Source organism: Lipotes vexillifer, unplaced genomic scaffold (genome assembly GCF_000442215.2).
Source record: "Lipotes vexillifer unplaced genomic scaffold, Lipotes_vexillifer_v1.1 scaffold545, whole genome shotgun sequence".
In the NCBI taxonomy this organism is placed as follows: Eukaryota; Metazoa; Chordata; class Mammalia; order Artiodactyla; family Lipotidae; genus Lipotes; species Lipotes vexillifer.
In genome coordinates this window covers 1,228,889-1,229,757 of record NW_006779129.1, presented here as the reverse complement: position 1 = coordinate 1,229,757, position 869 = coordinate 1,228,889, and the positions used below count along the sequence as shown (strand labels likewise).

Sequence of the window (869 nt, the reverse complement as noted above, 5' to 3'; positions counted from 1 at the left end):
AAAGAGTGTGGGCATAAGGCAGATGATATCCTGGCCTTTCTACGAAAATGGCCTGGCACCTCAGGGATCCCTGGACACACTTTGAGAACGGCTGCCCTATGTAAAGCAAGACTTCTCTGCACAAGCCCCAGGCAGGAGACCTCAGCTTCTGCTATGTCCTCACCGTCCCCTTCTCTGCATCTCCGTTACTGCAAACGAGGCCATGCTATGATCCCTGGCTTGAGCCTCCAATCCCCCAAGCCTGCCAGGAAGAGGCCCATCTACCATCTTGACATCCCGCACTCAGCAGTCTGTTTTCGGTCAAGCCCTCAGTAACTGCTGAATGGCACTGACGCTTGCCTCTTATCCCTGAGACTTATCTATAAAACAACCAACACCTGGATGGGACGGATATTCTCCTGCAGGTAAACAAAGCTGGGCTTTCTTAAGAACCACCCCATTCGAACATCTGATTCGGGGGCTCCTCGAACTCCAGACAAGGCCCGCATCATGAAAGAGGGGCCCCCGGCCTGCTCCCTAACGCGGACCTGCAGCCTGCCCTTCCGGGGGACTCGCGGCCCCAGGCCAGGGGTCCCGAGAGGCGAGGGGAGACCGAGGCTCCACCGCTCCGCCTCCCGCCCCTCCGAGCCCCGCCTCCCGGTTCGCCGGGTCCCTGCCCACCGGCCCAGCCGAGAACGTTTACCGTCTGCGGGACGCCGCCCCCGACAAGATGTCGGCTGCCGACTGGCCGGGCCAGAACTCCTCGCCTGAGGCCGAGGCCGGAGGCCAGGATACGGCCCCGAGGAGCAAGCAGAAGACGCCGAGCGCCGCCATGGCCCCGGGCGGTCACGTATTTCCGGTGGCCGTGCCCCGCCCCGGAAGTTCAGCCC

The 869-nt window shown here is 62.3% G+C and overlaps 1 protein-coding gene across 1 annotated transcript in view; it reads right to left on the bottom strand.

Moving 5' to 3' along the window:
• Positions 1-813, bottom strand: part of POFUT2 (protein O-fucosyltransferase 2) — a 10,821-nt gene extending 10,008 nt beyond the window's left edge. The window contains exon 1 of the mRNA XM_007452506.1: positions 683-813. Within this exon, the coding sequence (XP_007452568.1) occupies positions 683-813 (131 nt within the window). The remainder of the gene's footprint in view (positions 1-682) is intronic.
• Between the last annotated feature and the right edge of the window lie 56 nt (positions 814-869).